This window comes from Phoxinus phoxinus (assembly GCF_949152265.1).
Source record: "Phoxinus phoxinus genome assembly, chromosome: 11".
Taxonomy (NCBI): domain Eukaryota; kingdom Metazoa; phylum Chordata; class Actinopteri; order Cypriniformes; family Leuciscidae; genus Phoxinus; species Phoxinus phoxinus.
In genome coordinates, this window is record NC_136886.1 from 29,772,797 (window position 1) to 29,793,834 (window position 21,038).

The 21,038-nt window shown below is 38.1% G+C and overlaps 1 protein-coding gene across 2 annotated transcripts; it reads right to left on the reverse strand.

The window, feature by feature from the left end:
• Positions 1-526: 526 nt before the first annotated feature.
• usp40 (ubiquitin specific peptidase 40) lies at positions 527-20,515 on the reverse strand. 2 transcript variants are annotated; one of them, XM_079628900.1, is made up of 32 exons: positions 20,098-20,515; positions 19,760-20,018; positions 18,892-18,959; positions 18,677-18,790; positions 17,937-18,101; positions 17,361-17,507; positions 16,739-16,882; positions 16,349-16,477; positions 16,118-16,246; positions 15,769-15,876; positions 14,480-14,795; positions 14,172-14,253; positions 13,924-14,095; positions 13,637-13,721; positions 13,258-13,328; positions 12,447-12,808; positions 9,984-10,131; positions 9,213-9,273; positions 8,286-8,339; positions 8,112-8,200; positions 7,917-8,003; positions 7,789-7,825; positions 7,632-7,696; positions 7,462-7,536; positions 7,288-7,372; positions 7,084-7,163; positions 2,982-3,100; positions 2,745-2,810; positions 2,426-2,636; positions 2,250-2,345; positions 1,685-1,779; positions 527-1,175 (listed from the first exon to the last, which is right to left on the reverse strand). In XM_079628900.1, the coding sequence occupies exons 2-32, from the start codon at positions 19,947-19,949 to the stop codon at positions 1,061-1,063; spliced, it is 3,765 nt and encodes a 1,254-aa protein (XP_079485026.1). In that variant the 5' UTR covers positions 19,950-20,018; positions 20,098-20,515; the 3' UTR covers positions 527-1,060. The 2 variants fall into 2 exon arrangements, with proteins under 2 accessions (XP_079485026.1, XP_079485025.1); XM_079628899.1 differs by having other exon boundaries at positions 19,760-20,512.
• Positions 20,516-21,038: the final 523 nt, after the last annotated feature.

A 21,038-nucleotide genomic window follows, 5' to 3' on the forward strand; every position in this document is an offset into this window, starting at 1 on the left:
TTTCAATCTCCTCTCTGCTCCGCGATGTATTTTTCACTCCGTGAGAACATGGTGTGGCGCGAGAGCGGCCGCGGCGTAGCTTGTTGGACATAGCGACAGTAACTAAGGGGGGCGGATCTTTGCGAACGGTCAACTGACTTGCGACTTTTTTCCTCAGAATTGTGAGACATAAACCCTCAATTGCAAGCTATAACATCAGAATTGCAAGACATAAACTCACAATCAATTCTGACGTTTTTCTTGCAATTGCGATCCGGTATTGGACTTTATAACTCGTAATTGCGAGTTTATATCTCACAAGAAAAAAAAAGTATTAAGAGAATCAAACTTGCTTTGTGAGAATCATATGAAAATGTAAATAGTTATTCGCTGATAATCTGAACTGAAACATGGATCTTGCTCGCGTTTTCATCCACACCTAAAAATTGTGACGAATTTTGTACCTGGATGTGAACACAGGCTAGATACAAGCTTTGGCAAACAGGAATATTACGACTGAATAACAGCCTAAATTACAGTCTGGAATGATGTGAGGGCGAGTATTAATCGCAGTATTTTATTTTTGAGTGAATGAAAGCATTATAAATGATAAATAACTCCACATAATTATATATCTGTGTAAAACCTTTTTCATACAGTATTGTGATGATTTTGTAAAAAAAAAAAAAGTAGACAACAGTTGTAACACCCTTCCTTATGAAAAAAAAAAGCACACCCTCAGAAGTGAGGCAGAGGAAAATCCATTGGCATAGGCTGAAACTGACCTCTTTGTCTTGTAGGGTACAGAGATCTGCTCCAGGAATGAATTGCATATAAAGGGAAAGGAAAGTGTACAAGCTTCAAGAAATCTCAATGATTGAAGATGATATTCCGACTTAAAATTAAGTTTTGGTTCAGCATCCCTGTGCCAGTAGAATCTTATTTTTCACAGGGTGGGTCAGCACTGTCACATTGTCTTGGGTTTGGGTTCTGTGCCGTGATTCGGTGGGGCAGATCCTGCCATGGCACCTCTGGTTTTGAAGACCAATGGGCAGCTCTGAGGTGCTGTTCACAGGGTGTGTTACCTGAACACTCCCACATTGATGGATAAGGCCACCTCTGGTTTCCTGTTTTTAGTTGAGCCCGACTTCTTGGACCCAGAGTCTTGTGAACATTCTCCACTGGCAGTACGCCCCCTAGTGGACAAAACAAAAATACAGTAAAAACCGCAATTTGGTGAAATATTATTAATATTTTAATATATTTTAAAAGGTAATTTATCCCTGTGATGGCAAAGCTGAATGTTCAGAATCATTACTCCAGTCTTCAGTGTCACATGATCCTTCAGAAATCATTATGCCGATTTAGTGCTCAAGAAATATTTCTTATCTATGTTAAAACAGCTGTGCTGCTTAATTCTTTTGTGGCCAGGCTTATATGATAAATAGAAAGTTCATAAGAGCAACATTTATTTGAAATAGAAATCTTTTGTAATATTATAAATGTCTTAAATGTCACTTTTGATCAAATAAATGCAGCTTTGCTGAGCTTAAGACAAATTTAAGAACCCAAACTTCTGAATATTAGTGTGTCCAAATGTAATAGCATTCTTAATTCTACACGTTGATTCAAATCAAACCAGCAAAGTGTGACAACTAAATATCTTGTAATCTTGGAGAGAGGCAATAAAAGCAAAAAAATGCACCTTGTGTTGTGATTCGCTGCCTCCTCCCTGAGTCTCTGCTGACCAATCTCATCTTCCAGAGTAGCGAATTCTTTATTATTGTCTATTAGCAGATTCTACACATATGCAAATACAAACAAAACAAAAAAAGTGAGAGGCATTGCTGAAGACCCAAAACTATAAAGAAAACGTATCTTTTACAAGTCTATGACACTATTTTTGGCAGCCAGTTTAATAATCGTAAGAGAGGCACATGCTGTATGTTCGCTGATCAATATTTGTATGTGAATAAAAACCTAAATTAAATCCATTCCTCATTTCAAAAGTCTTGAATTAAACCGCTTGATTCATATGGATTTATTTTACAATCTCTTTATGAAAGTTTTGAAGTGTCAAAAGTGTCAAAGCGTCAGGTGAATAGACTTTCAATGGCCTTTCAATCTCAGATTTCATCAAAAATATCTTCATTTGTGTTGTGTTCCGAAGAAGGGTTTGGAACAACATGAGAGTGAGTAAATGATGACAGAATATTTCATTTTTGGCTGAAATGTCCCTTTAAAATATAAAGATTCTTTATTCTATTTACCTTGACGCCTATACTATCTCCATCTTTCAGGTAGAAAGGAGCTGCCTGGAGACTCTCAGCTTTCCTCCTCTTCTTCTTTTTTGAGACCTGTTGAGTCTGGAATTATTCAGAACTGATTATTCAAGTATAATCTTATAACAAAATAGTCTATTCCCCTTTTCCCGCTCTCTTCTCACCCAGTTGGAAATGGGCATCCAGGTGTGTTTGTCAGGCAGGTGTTTAGCCAGGAGCAGGTTGTCAGGAGTGAGACCGTACTGGGAGGCCAGAGCGGCGTACAGGCCCTTAGGGGTGCTGTCCCTCCCAGCGTCCCACAAAAACTCCTCAGAGGGATAATATGCCTTCTCTCCTGGCACCCCCATATGAACACTCAGCAATAAATCCTTTAGCCTGGACAGATTACGAGAAAAGAGAAGCAGTGTTTTTCAAACTGTATAAAAAATCGTGTTTCTTTGTTCCGAGGATTTCATCAATCGCCTTGCTGTCAGGATGTCTCACCCCAGGTCTTCCTCTTTCATCAGCCTCTGAACACACACCTCCACCCCATTCCCCAGCTTCAGTTTCCTGCAGGAATAGGAGGACATTAATCCCAAATACAATAAAAAGTTATTTTCCCACCAAAAGAGCGCTGGTGCCAAATCTGGAACCGTTCGGTGTGTTTTCATCCGCATTTAAAAGGGCAACAGAGACCTCACACAAAAGAGCAGAGCATAAACAAAATCCTAATCTATCAACCTGAGGGTCAGCTGGTTTCCTCGGAGTATCCTGGCCGGTTTCTTGCACTCTAGCAACCACACACGCAGGAACGCAGGGCTGGGCACACACACATCCTGAAGTGCCGGCAGTGTCATCACCTACCGAAACACATATATGGCTTTTCTCAAGGGATGGTGATATGACGGTGCTGCATTTCACTTGCACTGTTTACAGTGTAGCCAAAAATATACACTTCTGTTCAAAAGTTTGGGGTCTATAATATATTTTTGTGTTTTTGAGGAAAAAGTCTAATAGTCTAAAAGTCACTGTATCGAAAATACTAGGGATGCACGATATATCGGCCGCCGATATAATATCGGCCGATATGGTCATTGTTTTACACATCGGTATCGTTCCGATGTCAAAATATGGCCGATGTGAACAGGCCGATTATCATTCCTGTGTATTTGACGTGCGTGTGGGGGCGGGGATGTTTGTTTTTGCACGAGCGCATTTCAGCTGTGAACAGCGCTGGTGTGTAGGGGCGCGCGCTTTACAGAGGGTGCACCTTTTATCACGTCTCGTCAGAGCGAGGGGAATAACTGATACTGTGGGAACCGTTTTTATGTGTAGTGGAGCGTACTTTATGGTGGGCATACGATCAACATTTGTTATATCTCCCGTGCTGGACGGGGCGAGGTTTGAACCCGGGTTTGTGGTAGTACCCCAGAGTGCAGTCTGGACGATGGGGCGGGGCGACACTTTGGGGCGGGGTTACACGTGTCGCTCCGCCCACCCCCAATTTAATTGGCTTATTATACAGCAATCTTATTGGCCTGATTCAAGCCTGAGCATGCGCATTCTTTATGTACTATTTTTGTGAATGATTTGTCCATATTAAAGAAATATTAAATGCTAACTCTAATCGTATATTATCGGTTTACCATGGTAATTTTAGTTAAGATCTATTGGATAATGTTTTATTGTTAAGACACAGACTAGACAAAGTTATTGTTTAAAAACGAACGCTTGGTGACAGCACCGACAGCACCATTTCATATTTCCACCAGGTCGGTCGGTGGATCAGCTCAAACTCTGGATTTTACGCAAATTATGATAAATCGCTGTATTAAAGGAAAGACATCGGACAAACCCGAACGCAAGCAGCTGATTTTAGTGCTCTGATTTTTTAGCACGACCGTTTTTTGTTGATTTTTTTAACGAGATTTGTTCTCCAATGCTTGCATTTTTTGGCACAAAGTGCAAATAAAATGTTTAATAGCAAACACATATTTCCTTGTTGTTTACCTGTTAAAAATAGTTTCAAATATTAACACTGGCATAGGCTATATCTGTAGCAGCTATTTAAAAAAAAAAACACCGCTGTAAATCTGTGCATATAGGCCTATAGCCTAACAGCCTCAAATAGCTACTTATCTATATACCTACTTACTTAAATTGAGCACATAAATAATCATATTTGCTATAGATCGACATAATAATATCTGTTTTAGTATTATTTTTTTTCCACTTTTCAGCACTGCAGGTTTTTAAATTCCCATTGTACGCAAAAAAAAAAAAAAAACACACACACACAAAAAAAAAAAAAAAAACAATGGCCAGGGCTTGCATATTTGGTAGCCTATTATTGTCTTATTTGTCACTTTCGGAACTGTGTCTTACTGAAATACAGTGAATTATCATTATGTAGGCTAGTGTAAAACCCCGAGTTTATTTATAATGGAAAAATGAAGAAGCATAAATTAATGATGTAGGCCTAAATGTCGCAGCACTGCATGATCATTCGGAAAATATTACTATCAGCTTAATAGGCGATCTCTCCTTGCAATGCTAGTAATTTAATGCAGTCATGATCATGCTCACTTAAAGTGCCATTGACTTATCTGCTGGGTAAATTAATAAATATAATTTAGCTAAATCTAAAACATCGTATGATTTAGCCTATATCAGCAACATATTTATTTATATCGCCCAGCTCTAAAACGGCTCAATATGAATGCTTAGGCCTATATTACTGTTTGTAAAGCTGCTATAAAACGATGTGAATTGAGCGCTATACACATTTTTTTTACTTCACTTGATATAGACCTAGGTATCGTGGCCACGAATGAAGAATTCGTTCCCCATATTTAGCAGCACACGGCGGTCTGCCTTGAAGGGATTGTTATTGTTTGTTGTACAGTAACTTCATTTAACTTATTAAGTCGTATTAACTGTAACTCGTATTAAGTTAATAAAAACATTATTTAATTGATCATTACTGAAATCGCCATGCGACAACGTAGTAGCCTACGGCCAAACTGCGTAGATAGAAGATCATTCATAAACTCGTACATAAAGGAATGCGCATGCTCATGCCTCAAGTGTCTACTCCAATAAGATTGCTGTATTATAAACCAATGAAATTGTTGGTAGGCGGAGCGACACGTGTCGCCCCGCCCCAAAGTGTCGCCCCGCCCCATCGTCCAGACTGCACTCTGGGGTTACTCGGTTTGTGTGTAGGGGCGCGCACTTCATTGTGGGCGCGCGAACTAGTCATTACACCGTGTCCTAACTACACGCGATGCCGCGACACGCGATAAAAGGTATATTTTCAATGTTAATCAGAGCTTTATGTCCTAACCAGCCGCGACGGCGACACGCGACGATTCTATTTTAGAAACTGTTTCTATTTTTCTGCGACGTCGCGCTGGAACAATAAACACAACGTGTGGCAATGATAATCTCAGGCACTGTTTATGTGCTTTATTTAATGTTAAAAGCGTGTAATGTGACTTTGAATATCATTTAGTGCTCCAGCTTTGTAGCTGTAAAAGCAACAATGGATAATTCACCTCAGATCTTGAAATTAAACAAATGGAAACAAGAACGTTCAAACTGAAGAAACAAATGTATTATTTGACAAAGATTGTTTAAGTAACTCAGTAGCCTATGTATTTGAATACTGTTTAAATGGTGTAATATTTGTGAATTTGATTATGTAGCTACTTATCCATTTTCTTGCGATTGCCGTCAAGATTACTCTCTGGTGCTGTGCACTTGACGCGAGAGCCCGCCCACACGCCGTTCTGATTGGCTCTGGGTTTTGATTGATTTGTATGCAACTCGCAGTCGCGTCGCGGCTAGAGTGGACATACAAATTATTAATGACTGATATTGGTACACACAGGTAAAGGTGCCCAATATCAGTAATTTCTGAAAATAAATTACAAAAGTATAAAAAAAAAAAAAGTGTTTTGGAAAATAGCTCTTTATTTGATTATCATAAAAATGTGTTTTCTATACAGAGATATCGACATCGGTAAATATCGGTATCGGCCATAACAGCAATATTAATATCGGTTATCGGTATCGGCCACAATATTCACATCGGTGCATCCCTAGAAAATACAGTGAATATTATTAAAATTCACAATTCTATTTTAATATATTTCAAATGTAATTTATTTCTGTGATGAAAAGCTGAATGCTCAAGAAACATTTCTTAGTCTTATTAATGTTGAAAACAGTTGTGCTGCTTAATATTTTTGATGAAAATGTCTATTATTTGCTGAATAAAATTAATTTCTTTAAAAAAAATTACAATTATTATTATACTGGCCCCCAAACATTTGAACGGTGGTGTACAGCATTTCCTTCTTCACTAGCTTTTTTCTTTAATCATTTAATCTTTAAATGACTGAAGGGTGTTTACAGCTCATAAAAGGTAAAGGTTTTCATTTTACAATATTTTCCCTTATCCCAGTTTAATATGCAGAATATTAAATAAGCTGTTTGAAGACTGTATTTTTTTATTTAACACTAAAGGGGTTAACGCTGCACAGGTTGGTTTTTCTTTATGCATTTCTATATTAATAAGCTTGTTTAATAAAAGATGAAGTATGTAAAAATGTTCCATTGCAAATACAACCACTGCTCTATGATTATTTCAAACTAAATCTTATGTGACAGATGTTTTGTATATATTCTGTTTGGATTATGTTAGATTTATGTGGGAAAAGTATTGGGAAACAAACATTATTTTTTGAAATTCTGTATGGTGCAGCTAGTAAAATGACACTTAATCTTTAAGTTATTATTATCAGCTGCTGTCATTAATGCTGTGAGTAGTGATGCCAACCTGAGTCTTGAGGTCATCGAGTGAAGCCTCCTCTGATATCTCCACATAACCAATGAATCTCATCTCTGATCCAGACCACTCTAGAACAACAGGACACATAAACATAAGCAAGCATGAACCAGAGCTATTCTCTCAAGCACTCATAATCTGACAGCAACAACCTGAATCCCACTTGGTTTATAGACAATTTGGTAAAAGTCGAACCTGTGGTGATGCTCTGAGACTCTGCTGTGTGGTTCAGCTCTGGAACCATGTCCATGTGCATCCTCACAGACAGCTTGAGGTAACCCTGACGTTGAGATGAGAGAAAATTGTTTCAAAAGATTTATTTCCTTTTCGTTTTACACCTTAAGAAATCTTTCCAAACTGAAAACGCACCTTTGGAGGCAGCCGCCCCTCCACCAGCACCAGTGTGTCCCCATGAATGACCTTTGCCTCTTTCAGAGATGCATTCTAGGAGACACGAGTAAACAGGAGTCAATATTTGAAATCATTGCTAAAAAAAAACGAAAAAAGAGAGGATTAGTATTGATTTTTGTAGTTCCCACCTCATCCATAAGTGGCTCTCCAATCTCCTCACACCAGTCCACTCTCCTTAAGTGCCACGACTCACCTGGAGAGAGAAATACTCGTTTCATTAATAAATCTGAGAAATCCAGTCAAGTTAAATGTGCAATTAAATATCAAACATTTGAAGAATTTTACCTTCAAGCCTCGCCATCTGCAACATTTCCTTAAGGCACTGGAATAAGAGGAACCAGCGATTTTAAAGCACCTTATTTTTCACTTCACCAGTAGAATTTAATTTTTTTAAAGAAAAACAAGAAGTTCACCTCTTTGACAGTTAGAGACTCCTCTACAATAATCTCCAGCTCCTGACCGACTAAAGGCGCGAAACCAACGTTAAAGTACAAGAACAACTGGATGGAGAAAACATATTTTTCATTATAGAAGGTAAATTAAGAGGGGAAAAAGTCACAAAGAGATGTGATTTTTTACATTCACATGCCCAAATTGAATGAACGCACCTGTGTTGCTGTTGGCACTGGTCCAGGGCACAGGTAGAGTGAAGTCATCAGCCTGATCCCTGCATCCCGAACACTCAAATGCTCATGCACTAGAACACAGACAAGCCAATATACCATGTAAACCTTTAGAGGAAACACATTGGTAGTGATGCTGATGATCATTTTGAAAAGTACCTGGAGGTAAAAGTTTTCCACTTCGGTCCATTTGCCTCAGACAGCACTCAACACCTAAACAAGAAGTAAAAGAAGAGACACACTGATTCCAAACTACAAGATATATTGGCATTTGTAATGAACTGAATCAGCTGTTAAGTATTTTTTTCTTTTTGGCCGATACGTATCGGGAGTTGGACTTTTTGATTTGATTTATTTGACAAAAATTTAAATACATTCATTCATCAAAGATAAAGTTCAATTTTTCCATTGCGATCCTTTGCAGAGTTTTTATTTTGACAGCACTAACACCACCAGCATCTGAAGACCGATGCACATGATCCCATTATCCATTTTCATTTGCTAGTTTACTGTCTCGGTTTAACAGTTCTGTCAAATAAATTATACAACAGAATTTTGAAGCAAAGAAAGCAAAAGTTATATGGCTTTCTATTAGGGCTGTTAAACGATTAATCGCATTAAAAATAAAAGTAAATAAAACTCAATTACTTAATTACAATTAATTAAGTAAGAATACTCAATTACAAAGTAATAATACTTTGCGACAGCTGAAAACTACATTCGCCAGAAGTGTCCATACGCACACTTCAGAATCTCGCCTAAGTAGTTGGTCATCCGGGTACCTTATTTTTGCCTATTTTTTTTTTAGCACTGGGTTCAGACATACTACTCTCGTCACATACCGTTCTTCACCTGCTATACAGCAGGGAATTATGTGATTACGGATGTATCTCATATCATAATATCTGCTTTATATCAAACAAAAAAAAACATATTGGTTGATACAAAATGTTGGCGAACAAAACACTCTTCCCTGACAAACAAGAACTACTTTCTACTCCTCTATTTTAAAATAGCACTAATGTGGAAAAGCTGTTTAATTAATTATTTCTAGATATTATTGGGGCTTATATTAATTGTTCTTACCACTGAGCTCATCCTGTAGGCGAAGTTCCTCAAGAGCTTTTTCCTTCACCTCTGCCAGCAGCTGCAAGAGTCACACACAGCAAATCAGCACAAGTGTACAACGTTCTGTGGATTGTAAACTACTGTACAATCAAATATAAATATAAAATGATAAACTTAAAAACGATAAATGTTGCCTTGGCAACTGAAATAAAATAAGTTGAAGTACTAAAATGACTGAAATTGAAATTAAAATAAATTAAAGCCAAAACCGAAAAAAAAATACAAATTACAAAAGCGTATAACAAAATTATTAGGTAACACTTTATTTCGATAGTCCAGTTTAGGCATTCTACTAACTAATAAGTAACTTCACAACATGTCAACTAACTCTCATTAGAGTATTAATAGACTGTCAGCTTAATATCTGCTAACTCTTTATTTTGATGCTCCTCTAACATACATTCTACTGACGATAAGTAACTTTGCAACTACAACTTATTCTACTAACCTGAACCCTAACACCTAACTCTAACTTAACAGTCTACTAACAGTTCACTAGAGTCGACTAATACTCTAATGAGAGTTAGCTGACATGAGGTTGCAAAGTTAGGGAAAAGGCCTGGCAACCTACTCCAGAAAAATCATTGCCAAGAAAATTCATGGACAGTCTTTCGTGTATGGCGAGACATGGCCCATAGGATCACCAAAAGTCGGATAAGACTGAAATGGTAATAGATGGATAGACAACAGTGTGTATTTGTGTGTATACATGCATATTTTCATTCTCACCATGTTCCCTGAAGCTGAGACTTTACTCTTTTTCTTCCCCTGCTCCTCCTCCTCCTTCATTCCACTCTGTGGGCAAAACTCCACCTGCAGCCACCGACAGTCTGAGGGCGTTGTCACGGTAACCATGTCACCATTGAGGCTGAAGATACTGTGGAAAATCATGGTTCCTATTATATTAATGTATTTATATTTCACTTCTCTAGTATGCGTGTTGGGAAATGTTAAATGTTACTGCCTTTTTTGAAAGATGTTTATTTAATTGTTTGTTCATTTTCGAAACACAAATGAAGATATTTTTAAAGTGCCACTTTTAGGCTTTTCAAATATTACCTTTCATGCAGTGTGTAATATAGTTTGTGAATATAAAAGGTCTGCAAAGTTGTAAAGATCAAAGTGCACAAGAAATAAAGTTTGTGTCTCCTAAAAGAAAGAATCGATTTGCCAAAACGGGTCGTCAGCAATTCCAGTCACACTTCCGTAAAATATCTATGTACCGGTAGGTTTGTAACAAATGAGCATAATGCCAGTCTGTGGTCTTCATTGGCTGCCCATAACCAACATCTACCCCCCTCAAACACTGTAGTTGTATCTGAGGCCTGGAAGACTCTGGTTTCAGTGTTGCAAATCCACTTTGCATGCACTTCCAAAGGGTAAGGACTTGATATGTAAAATTGACGCCATCGTTACTTTTCGTATCGTTTCAATTTTTAAATTACACTTCAAAAAAATTGGCAGCTTTACTTTTCTACAATTAAAGAAAGTTAGTGCGTTGTTCATCTTTTTTTAGTCTATGGCAGGGGTCATAAGTTAGTCAAAGGATAATTTAAGAAATTAATTGATGAAAAGTGCAACTAGAATTGCTCGTGACAGACTGTTACAGTGTCTTTTGTAACTGGTAGTGAGCTGTTACTCTGTGTTAAATCCTGAAGTAGAACAGTCATCAACAAAAACCCTCATTTGTGTGGCGATGTCCGGGTTTTACACTGGATAAATTAATAAAGCAGTAATGACACGTAACCTGGCAAGTATCTTCATTTACCAACTTGCAACACACAGCCTTGCTAAAACACACATGTGGGAGATGCGGAATGGATAAAAATAACTAAAATGAACTTGAATAAGCCCATTAATGGCATGTTTGAGTCATGCTCTTAACAAACTGTTTTATTTCCTCTATCTATATTGTGAATAATAAATGCGTTTCATTTTAATTCGCTTGTTACACAATGGAGCCTAACTTTTTTATTTCCTAACTAATTATTTGACGTAGTAGCCTACTTTTGCACTCAGAATTATTCCTTGGCATCCTCACGTACTAAACTGCTTTTTTTTTTTTATTGTTTGTGTGCTGGAGGTCCGCTATTATGTTGTGTGCAGAGTGATGTTAACATTTAAGCTAGCTGATGAGAGAAAATGGCACTATCAAAGAGTCTAAAGAGGAAAGTTGACAGCGAAAATAGGGCATACAAAGAAGAATGGAAAGAGAACTATGCGTTCATCCTAACTAGTTTTGTGAATGCAAAGCTGATGTGTCTTATCTACAATGAAGCGATCCAGACTATTTTAAATGTCTTTCAGAACTTTTCAAATTCATCTCAAAATAAAACATTGCTGCAAAACCATTCAAGTACTTTTATTTTGAAGGTAAAATCACAAAAGACGAAGTGATCGTGAGTAACTGTTGCTGTCATGACGGATCTATTTCAGAACCAGCCGTTATCAAAATAATCTGTCTGCGGGCCAGATATTATTGCTGGTGGGCCAGTTTTGGACCGCGGACCGACTGTTGCCGACCCCTGGTGTAAAGTATCACTGTGTATAGAAGTGCTGAGGAAACATCTAGAGCTGAAATTCCAATATGGTTTTAGGCGTTTCATTTCTGACATGCGCTGTAAGCGGTAGACCAATCAGAACAGATTGGGACATCTGACCAATCAGAGCAGATTAGGCTCTTGGATAGGAGGGGTTTAAAGAGACCAAATCATTTATTGAGCTCTTTCAGAAAAGAGAGGTGATGTGCAATGTATATTATAAGAAAATGTACGTTTTTTTGACCATGCATGAAAACCTATTGAAGGAGACCTCCAAAACAAAATTATGAACATTTAAAATGGCTTAATAGTGGCACTTTAATGATACCAGAGAGATTTCTGTCCATCTATTGAAAGTCCAAGCAACCAAACCTTTGACACTTCAAAATGTTCACAAAGACATTGTAAAATAAATCCATATGAATCAAGCGGTCAATGGAGGAACAGAAATCTCTCAGGTTTCATTAAAATTATCTATATTTGTGTTGAAGTGTAGATGAACGAACGGGTTTGGAATGACATGAGGGTGAGAAACTAATGACAATTAAACATTTTGGGTGAACTAAACCTTGAACTTAAATGGTTAAAAGGTGTGTTTAATATAAATGTTGCTGTGTTAAAAAGAAAAAAATTGTGACATTGCTTCTCTTACCTGCTGTCTAGTTCCTCTGGCTGCAGAAGCAGTACAGCGTCGCCGTCCTTCAGAGAGAGCTCTCTCAGTGTCCTCTGCATGTCCTGAGGTGGAAAAACCCTCCAGCCACTGGCCCCGCCCCCACTGGCCCCTGGACGGCTCTGCTCCTGGCACAAAAAGGCCTCTTGGGGCCCTAGAGCCTCAAGCACTGTGCCCAGAGTGGCCCCACCAGCAAAGCCCTTCATGGAACGCACCAGACCAGATCCATCAGTGTCTCCGACCCCTGACTCATCCCCACATCCCAGCTCCTCTGCAGAGGGACGCAGCACAGTCAACAAAACAGGCTCCCATTCAATGCCAGTTTGCACCGCCACACCACTGACCTGAAAAAAGAGAGAGAGAAAAGGAAAACGTCAATTTGGCTCTAATGTTTTGAAATTGCAATCCACATATATCTCTTTTCCACCAACTGAGCGCCAATGCCCGATCTGACCCTTTACATATGTTTACAGAAGAAATGGCAGTTCTAGACTGGAAAAATTGACAAAATGTGGATGTTTGTATGTTATCAAACCTAGAAGTAAGACTTGTAAACCTAGATTGTGAGGCACTATGATTGTTTGAGGGCAGGTTGTGCAGCATCATTGTCAGTATACAACTCTCAAATCAGTGGAAACATGGGCCAGCTCTGAAAGGTTCACAGATCCATCAAATGAGCACAAGTAGAGCACCGACTCAATATTTTGGTAGAAACTTTGGTAGAAAAGGGATAATATCAATTTCATAACAAATCCATATAGGATAGTTGTACTGTAAAGTATTAGTTGCCCACCTCTCTTCCATTCCACACAAAGAGATCAGAGCCATTACACACTCCTGCACTATAAAGCGACATCTGGTCATCTGAAACAATACAAGAGACATAAATGATCATCCAGAATAACTAATGTATACTACTGTAATAATACAGTAAAAACAGGTATACTGTGAAATATTATTACAGTTTAAAAAGTGTTTGATATATTTTTAAATGTAATGTATTCCTGTGACGGCAAAGCTGGAATTTCAGCATCATTACTCCAGTCTTCAGTGTCACATGATCCTTCAGAAGTCATTCTAATATGCTGATTTGGTGCTCAGACAAGGCTGTCTGAAAGTGTCTGGCTTTACAAAACGTGTTAGTGCAAATGTAAGTGTGTAAATGTATTCACCTGTCAGTGTATCATACAAGTGTAACCCAGCTGGCACATTCTTAGCCAATGTCAATGCCATGTCTCCTTCCCAAAGATCCTGCATCTACAAACCAAAGTCAAAGGTCAGAGAAAACTTGACATATTCTGTCAAATCTAATCTAATGGGGCATTCATTTACATTAAAATTGTTTTCGCTCATGTAACCAAAACGCAGCTAACATTGAAAATGCATTGTCACTGAAATATCACAGTAAGTGTAAACACAGCTATGGAGTGAGGACTAGTAAGGGGATCGCTGGTGTCACCTGGTAGATGGCCAATCGCAGGTCTCCCACAGTCTTCCTGCGGTCGAAGGTGACTGTGATGATGGAGTCTTCTCCCGGGGCTGTGGGGTGTAGGGCTCCATTTTGGCAGTGATAATGAGGGGCCAAATGCAGCCTCACTTCAATGCTGTTGCTGCTGGCATCAAACTCAGCTCTACAAGACACAGATGACATGAACATTGCATAAAAAAACACCCAATGCTGATTGCCGAGTGTGTATATGCAGTCACCTCCTCTGCTGAACTCTTGCATTCTCCTCTTGTATCATCTCCACCAGGTGAGGAGGCACTTTGTACGCAGGGTTTCCTATGGCTGTTTAAAGATACAAAAAAGCCTTTGTATAATCATGTCATTATTTACCAGTTGAACAAAACAGATTTTCACTACATATACACACACAGGGTCAAAAATGAACACTTTCCAAGCACTAAATGCAAGTTAAAATTGGCTTTTGTTTCATGTGTGTTATAAAAAAAATGGCCATCCGGCAGGTTTTAGACTCTGTGCACAATCTGCACATACGGTACACAAAGCATACCCTCTGGAGGTCTTTTCATTGTCGTCTTCCTGTAAAAGAGCATGTAGGCACTCTCTTTTCCCTGAAACTGCTTCTCGATGTCCTTCAACGTAATGGACATGACAGTGGAGTCATTCAGGTCAAACCAATGACATCCGTCAGGGCCTTCTGTGTCTCCTGCGATTTCTGGCTTTATGTTCTCTGGGTTGCTTTTGGCTGAAGTTGAACTGACTGGTTCTGTTGGACTGGGTTCTGTGGCCACAGGAACAGCATTTTTCAGAGCTACACGGGTTCCATTGGAGACCAGAATAAAGACTTCAGGGTGGTTCTGAAGAAACTGGAGGAAGACAAATGGTCATATGACTTTTTCAAATCTCAATATAGTTATATTGATCTATATAACCTTAAAGAATCGACTGAAGATACACCTTTTCCATGAGAATGAAAACTAATCCATAACCATAAATAAATACCATTAAATTCTACTTTTACTGCAGTTATTCTAGCATTTGACTACAAAAGTGAAATTATATATTGCAGGCAGCACTGCTAATATTTTTTTTGTAAGAAGTCTCTTATGTTCAATGTATATTATAGGCTGCATTTATTTGATAAAAAATAAAGCAAAAAGAGTACATTTGTAAGCATTTTTTAAATATAAAAATAAATAGAAATGAACTGTTTTGCATTTTAATATATATTAAAATGTTATTTATTATTCTGATTTGGTGCTCAAGAGACTTTTATTATTATCAATGTTCAAAACAGTTGTGCTGCTTACAATTCTTGTACAAACTGTGATACATTTTTTTTCAGGATTTGATAAATAGAAAGTTCAAAATAACAGAAATTATTTGAATTAGAAATCTTTTTTAACATCATAAATGTCATTACTGCCACTTTTGATCAATTTAATGCATTTTTGTTGAATTAAAAGGTTAATCTTTTACACTTATTTTACTGTGTCCTTGTTCCAGTGTAATTATAAATTTTAGTACTAAGTTGTAGTGAATGTGACAGACATAATTCACCTTTGTTGTTAAGTGTAGTTCTGTACACGGTGTTTCTACATAACTGTTCAGGGATCGCGTCAATTTCCACAAAGTAATATTAATTAACTACATGTACTTATAGGGTTAGGGTTTGGATTAGGGTTAGTTGCATGTTTACTATAAATTACTATAGTAACTACATGCAACAAGGACACTGTAAAAATAAAGTGTTACCAAAAAATCTAACTGCCCCCAAATGTCAGTGTATTAGTGCATCTGTGTCTCTATAGTCTAAAGTATATACTTTAGAACCCTAACCTTGCTGATGGTGCCATACTGTTTTTTATATTTTTTGCTCCATGGCGTGCCGGTTTTATTCATCAGCTTTTGGCCCAGCTGGTCTACGAGGACACATTTTGACTCCTCCTGAGAAAAAAACAAGTGAAAATCAGTATCTGAAATTTGTTCGCCCACAAAATTAAGAAATCTTGATTACAGCTGTTGTGCCTTATTAAAATTCCCTTTATTGAGTTGTAAAGTGAATGAAAATACATTTTCTTGAATCAAAAGAGAGAATTTCATTATTCCATACACTAAATAAATGCTATAAATCAAAAGTACTAATAATATTTCAAACATCTACTTACTGTATGGTGTAATAGCATACCTGAGCCAGAATGCCAGTAAGAACAGAGAGTGGATCCTCAGTCTCTACGCAGTTCTCACTCTCCCTCTTTCTTTCCCCAACTTTGGCCTCTTGTCTCTGGGTCTTGGCCTTTATTTTGACCTCTTCCTCCTGAGGGACGGGGTCACAGACAGAGATTTCTTGTTACTTTTGGATTGGACTGCTTAATATTGAACCATACATACAGACTGCAATTAAAAACAAAAGACTGACCGGTGCCTCCCAGTGGCCAAGATGATCGATGTCTTTGATGTAGACATGATAATGTCCTCCATAACAGCCGCCTTTATGTATGATGACAGAGAAGAGCTCATACGAATACTCGGAGTCTGGCCAATTGTTCTGTCAGAAACACAGAACATGTTCATCCTCTGCTTTGAAGTTGTGGTCATTATAGGTCTGCATCTAGAGTTATGCTTCTAGTTAACTAGTGGTTTCTAGTTAAAATATGTATATGCTTTTAACAGATTTAACAGATTCTTCTAATAGATTTTACGGTAAATGACCTTACGGTTCAGCATAGAATATCCACAAATAACAGATTTATGTACTTGGCTGCAGAGTCTGGAATATGTATGCGTGTATACGATTCAACTCTGGTACCTGCTCACAAAACGCTCTGAGGTTGAATTCAAAAGGAAAAGTGTAGCTCCCGGTCTCTTTGTAGCGCTCACACTTGGCAAAGTCAAAGTTGAACCTCAACAAAGAAATGGTCAGGAATGGTGGAAGTTTTCTTAGTTTAGCAGACTGTGACCAAAGACAAAATTAAGCAGGTTTTAGTTACTGGCATTCTTTAAAATATCTTCTTTTGTGTTCAACAGAAGAAAGAAATTCATACAGGTTTGGAACAACCCGAGGGTAAGTAGATGATGACAGAATTTAAATTTTTGGGTGAACTATCGCTTTAATCCATTAACTAATGTTAACAAATGAGACCATCTTGTAAAGTGTTACCAAAATGGAAGACAGCTATTTTAAATAGTAATAATATTTCACAATATTACTGTATTTTTAATCAAATAAATTCAGCGTTGGTGAGCATAAGAAACAACCTTAACTTTTGAATGGTAGGGTACCTCAGGGAAACAGGTAAATAATGAAAAATTATGACATCATGACCCCTTTAAATAAATATCTAACTGCTGATATGGGGATTTTGAATAAATCTCCATTGTTGCATAAGGCCTTAGGAAGACAAATGACCAAAGGAACAGTATTGACTGACCTTAGCGGCCCGAACCAGCTGGTCACATCTGCTGCAGCGGTAGAGATTATTCCCCTCAAACATCTCCTCCTCCACAAACATGTTCCACAGCGCCTCCTCTAGTCCACTCACACCCCGCACTGACACGGTCAGGTCCAGAAAGTCCTCCTGACAGAACAGAAAGATAGGGAGATTGGGGGGTGCACAAAATAATTTTTGCATTTATTGCTCAAAAACACAGTACAATTGTGAAATAGTATTACAATTCAAAATAACTGTTTTCTATATGAATATATTTTAAATAGTACTTTATTCCAGTGATGCAAAGCTGATTTTTCAGCATCATTACTCCAGTCTTTAGTGTCACATGATCCTTCAGAAATCATTCTAATACACTGATTTTTGTGACATGTCTTTACTGTCACTTTTAGTCAATTGAATGCGTCCTTGCTTGATTACTGACCCATAACTTTTGAACGGTACTGTATCATAAATAAAATCATAAAATATGCCCTAATTTTTGTGCTGCTTATATTTAAAGCGGTTACAAATTGCACTGCTAGAAGAAAAATTAAGTCGCACATGCTCCATTCTGACCTGTCTCTCACTAATATTGCCGCAGTCCTTGCAGGTGATCTGGTTGACAAGCGTCCCATGGTACAGCCGGTGTATGAGACTGCTTCCTGAAGTGTCCACTAAAGAGCTCTCCAGAGCACTGAACAGGATCCGGTTCAGCTCCTGCACATCCTGCTGGCCCATTTCCTGAAGACAAAATCAAAGCAATAAGATTAAAGATTTTAACAAACTGTCAGATCATTTCAGTTTAGCTTTAACCATTCTTGAACCAGTCTTAAAGTGATAGTTCACCCCAAAATTTTAATTCTGTTATCACTTACTCACCCTCAAGTTATTCCAAACCTGTATGAGTTTCTTTCTTCTGTTGAACACAAAAAATATATATTTTGAAGAATGTTTGTAACCAGACAGTTGATGGACCCCATTGACTTCCATAGGATTTTTTTTTCCTGTCTGGCTACCAACATTCTTCAAAATATCTTCTTTTGAGTTCAACTCAAACTCATACAGGTTATTTTGGTGAACTATCCCTTTAAGGATCTGGGCTTCAACACAAAGATCATGGGGTTAATTATGAAAAATGAACGGTTGCTGATTTTGCCTTGAGCAAGATCATTTAGCAGCACAATTTAGATGCTGTGACCCTGGGGTCCCACTTAACCCTAGATTACTACAAAGGGACTGTTTTTTTAAATTAGTCACTGTTACATGAAAAGTACCTGCTAAATACAAAGCAAGTACAGGTCATAAAGTCTTTATACCTCATTGTTCGTCCAGCCAAAACTGTCCGTCAGGTCTGTCGTGGAGGCTGTTAGCTCATCCACCAGCAACAGATGAGAAAACAGTCTCTGTAGCTCCAGAGGAATCACACGGACCTGAGATCACACAGAACAGGAAACATCTATCCATCTGATCCTCGGAGACATGTAGAGTATAAAACCTTCCGATCATCTCCCTCACACACTTTTATACACACCTTTGACTCCGGTTTGGCCTTGTCAGCAAGACACCCTAATTCATCCGGTCCGAGATGGAACAGCTCCTCTGTGAAAGATCATTTTAATTTAGAAAACAACACATCATAAAAAATATAATCATCCCAAAATACTGTCATTCTCATGCTGTTCTAAATCCGTAAGGATTTGCTTTTACACAGAACACAAAAGCAGATTTGAGATTTTTCTTTATTTTGAATATCTATCTATAAAAAGTGAATAAGGACTTGGTTGTTAAGCTTCCAACTGACAGAAAAAGCACTATAAAATTGAAAAATGGTTCATATGACTCTTGCAGGTCTTCTGAATTCATATGATATAATATCTTTGTGGGCCAAACAGGCACAGACAGCGAACACAGACTTTATTCGCTGAAAATCTTCACAGTTATCCAATGCGAACAGTTGAACTAGAGTACCGATTATAATCTGATTCATGAACAAATCTTTGGCCCTGTCCCAAATGGCACAAATATATTGTGATGATGTGTCCAGGGATCGTTTGACTTTGGTTTATTTGCACTGCCAGTGAATTTTTGGAATCTGTGTGTGCGTTCACACATATCCTATAAAGATACCATAAAGACACATGACATCAGGATGTGATTAACACAAACTTTCTTCTTTTAAATACCCCTGCAATTGCATGTCATGTCAAGTGGTCAAGTGCAAAGACCACAAGTGTGGGTATTGGACGGTCTGACTCATCATGACTATTAAAGTGGTCATGATTAATTACATAGAAAGAATAGTGTGCCAGAATTCTCTTCAGAAGTAGGTCAAGTATATAACGACAGTATGTTGATTTTAGGCCGTTTATTCTTTTAAATAGTAATGTCATTCATCTTACCCCTAAACTCTGGTGTGAAGAGTAGAGTCTGTATCAGAGAGTTGAGGTAACAGGTGCCACCCTGATTCTTGATCCCGCAGAGCTTGACTTTCCCTCTGGGTGGAGGAGGCTCAGACTCTCTGCCCTTCACACCTGTGCCAGGTGTAGAGGAAAAACCATCCCCGTCCTCCTCAAACAGATCTCCAAACATAACCGCAGCTGCCTTGAAAAGCTTAGTATCGGTAAACCTCCTGCTCTTTAGAGAACCGAGTTTCGATTACTGTGAATAGAAAGTGTTTCACCTATTGCTATCTCATCTTGGTCTTCCCCAGCTCCCGATTAACGATCGATGGGCTCACCCTGGAATAAGATGACTTCACAGGACTAAACATCGCTTTTATAAACCAACCGAGGAACTAAATGCTATTTGTGCCCTGTTTAAGTTCCTCTGGATGAATCACAGGTGTCGTGAGTAAATCTCAGCCCTTAAAAAGGAAAATGGAAATCTGAGAGGTGACTGCACTGCTTCCATATTTCACCATTGAGATTTAAAAGAACAAGTATGTATCGTTGACAGCCTCTGTACTCGTTTCGTGTTGACGCATTTACTAAACAATATTTTAAACGCGACCGTTTCGTTCAAATCGATACGTTTCTTAGTAGTAACAATGGTAAAAAATGAAATCTGAGTAGAAGACATTCATGTTTCTAGTGCGCCGCCATGTTTGCTTGATGACACGTCTAGCCGCTATGCATTGTGGTACTTGTAGTTCTTCCCGGTAACGGCCTTCCTTTGTGCAAGTAATCTTGTTTAACTTTGAACTACATCCGGCTTTTCCTTGGCTTGACGGGTTCTGTAGTTTTATATAGGTCTATAATGTTGTTATCAATGACCACACAACCATACTATAGTGTTGACCTCATAGTCACCCTCTAAATGTCAATTAAAGGGATAGATCACTCAAAAATTAAATTATGTAATTTACCCTCAGGTTGTTCCATCCAAACCTGAATGAATTTCTTCTATGGAATACAAAAGACGATATTTTGAAGAATTTCAGTAACCAAGCAGTTGATGGGCCCCATTGACTTCCCTTGTATATTTCCCCCATATGGAAGTCAATGGGGCCCATCAACTTTGGTTACTCATATTCTTCAAAATATCGTATTTTGTGTTAGAAAGAAAGTCGTACAGGCTTGGATGGAACAACTTGAGGGTAAGTAAATGACAGAATTTTCATTTTTGGGGTGAACTATTTCATGTTTTGATATGCGTTTTTATTTTTATTTTATTTTTATG